Source organism: Loa loa (assembly GCF_000183805.2).
Source record: "Loa loa unplaced genomic scaffold supercont3.334, whole genome shotgun sequence".
NCBI lineage: Eukaryota > Metazoa > Nematoda > Chromadorea > Rhabditida > Onchocercidae > Loa > Loa loa.
In genome coordinates this window covers 11,899-14,312 of record NW_018108514.1, presented here as the reverse complement: position 1 = coordinate 14,312, position 2,414 = coordinate 11,899, and the positions used below count along the sequence as shown (strand labels likewise).

At 23.6% G+C, this 2,414-nt stretch overlaps 1 protein-coding gene across 1 annotated transcript; it reads left to right on the top strand.

The window, feature by feature from the left end:
• Positions 1–1,389: 1,389 nt before the first annotated feature.
• LOAG_13818 (hypothetical protein) lies at positions 1,390–2,414 on the top strand (the record flags this gene model as incomplete). The annotated part of the gene is made up of 2 exons (XM_003149323.1): positions 1,390–1,494; positions 2,199–2,414. The coding sequence occupies 2 exons, from the start codon at positions 1,390–1,392 to the stop codon at positions 2,412–2,414; spliced, it is 321 nt and encodes a 106-aa protein (XP_003149371.1).

The following is a 2,414-nucleotide window of genomic DNA, read 5'->3' as shown; positions in this document are numbered from 1 at the left end:
ATTAAAGTTAATTTACTATAATGACAAATGGTGAAGTAAAACAAAAATTCAGAAAAAAAATTTCAATTTAAGAAAGCAAAAGTTTTTCTGAAATATGCCAGTAGTATAAGCTGAAATGATAGAATCAAATGATTGAAATTTGTTGAAATTTGTTAAAATTTGCTCCGATCATCACCCTTTTCTTTCTCCATCCATTCATTCATTCAATTAACCCATTCTTTAGATTTTAGATAAATGAAAAATGAAAAGAGTGAAAGTTTCAAATGAACTAATTCTATTTTAACTTTGATAGCTAGCAACAAATGATGTCTTGGAGTATTTTTTTTATTTCTTATCATTCAATATGTTATCACATTTGATGATTCTGGTAATGATGCTGAAATGGTAAGTTACTTTTCCACCGTACCTCAACCTTTTTTTTTTATTGATTGATTGATTTATCGTTGTTTATTCTTGAATTCATTTAATTATATTGGTATTTGCTTGTTTTTTTTTTTTTTGAAATACCTGATATCAAACAGTGATAACAATATGATGATAATATTGATGATAATATTTCACTGAATGATTAAGTATTATGATAAGATGATGAACGATTAACTATGAATAGAAAATTCATGGATTTTTTTTTTTAATTATTTTTTAAGATATTTAAAACTATATTTTCTAATTCAGTAAATCGTTTGAAACTATGAATTCAAATCGTTCAAATGCAATGAAATAAATTCTTACTTTACAAAATTTTTTACCGGAAGCTTATTTACAGCAATAAATAAGTTTCCGGTAAAAAATTTTGACTTGTAGTAAGAAGAATGACTGCATTCAGATTATCAAACATTAAATCTAACCATTTCTTTTTGCTCTCTTTTTAATTTAAGATCATACTTTTTAATTCAAAATCAAAATCATACTTCAAATTATATTTTCCTGCTTGTTTCATTTTATGATTTAAAATTTCATATTACAGGAAATGGATGAATCATTCAACATTCCGATTACTATTGATACAGTTAATAGTTTGCTGAAAAATTTGCACACAAACCATTCAATGTAACATTTTAGGTGTTTAATTATTTTCAAAATTTACAAAAAAAAAAAAAAGTAAAAGAAGAAAGGAGAATTTATTAACGATTAAAGTGTTCAAAGCAAAAATGAGAGATCTTTTCATGCAATATTTTCCATTTTTTCTTTTTTTTGTAAACTTTTTCATTAATTAAATTTCAATAATCAAATTTTTTCATTAATAAAGGCAATTTTTTTTTCACATTCTCTAAATAATAAAGCTAAATGTTAACAATTTAAAATATTGCACGAATAACTTTTGCAATATTTAACAAATATTTTATTTAATATATATTAAAAATTTAACAAATTTTTCAGCTTGAAATTATGCAAGCTTATGAAATGATAAATGGTGATCATTTAGAATTAACAATTTGGTCACATGAATATTGGAAAATTTTGGACCATTTTATTGCTACCAAATTATGGCCCGTATCAAAAATTCCCAAAATTTCATTTGAATTCTCGATTACAGTTGCAATTTTCACCACAAATAATTTTCAAAAATGCTCTCTACTTTAAGGAACATAATACATCATTATTAAATACTATCGTACAATTTAACAATTATGATAATATAGCGTTACATTCATTGTATACATTGGATATACCAATGCACTAAAATTATTCCAACAAAATCGGTAATTATTGATCCTTTGAAATATTTTATAATTAATTCAGAAATGTTTAATAATTCTTTTTTTTTTTTTTTTTTTAACAATAATGTCATCAGAAATAAAAACAGAACAAAAAAAAAAGCATAAAGATCAAACTTTTATTCCGAAAGAAAGAAAAATGCGAAAAAATACTCTTTGTTAATTTATCAGATCTAAAATTTAATTATTATTTATTATATTTAAAATTTAACAACAGTAGTTTGATTTTAAGAAATCAGGGTAAATATGAGTTAATATGCCAATTTTTTATCTATTACCCGCTTCTATTATGAAAATTCGAAATGGAAAATGAACATGAAATTATAATTTTAGAATATACTCTCCCGAGTTGTCGCAATAAAATCCTTGGTGAAATATTATAGATAATTATATTTCGAATAAAATTTATTTATCACATTTCTATAATATTGTTGAAGCTTTTTTTCTTCTTTTTGAAATTTTTCATTACATAATTCCTAGGAATGCATCAAATATAAATTATGCGGTATAGAGATTACGGAAAGCCAATATTACGATAATATTGATGCGGTATGTGAGCTTCATTACGGTAGTCTAATTCATGACAGTACTGAAATGTATCTTAATTGGGCATCGAACGATATTCAGCAATCAAATTTGCCATGTTCCATCGAATTTGATGGCAAATTGTATTATCAAAAAAATTCAATTATCTAA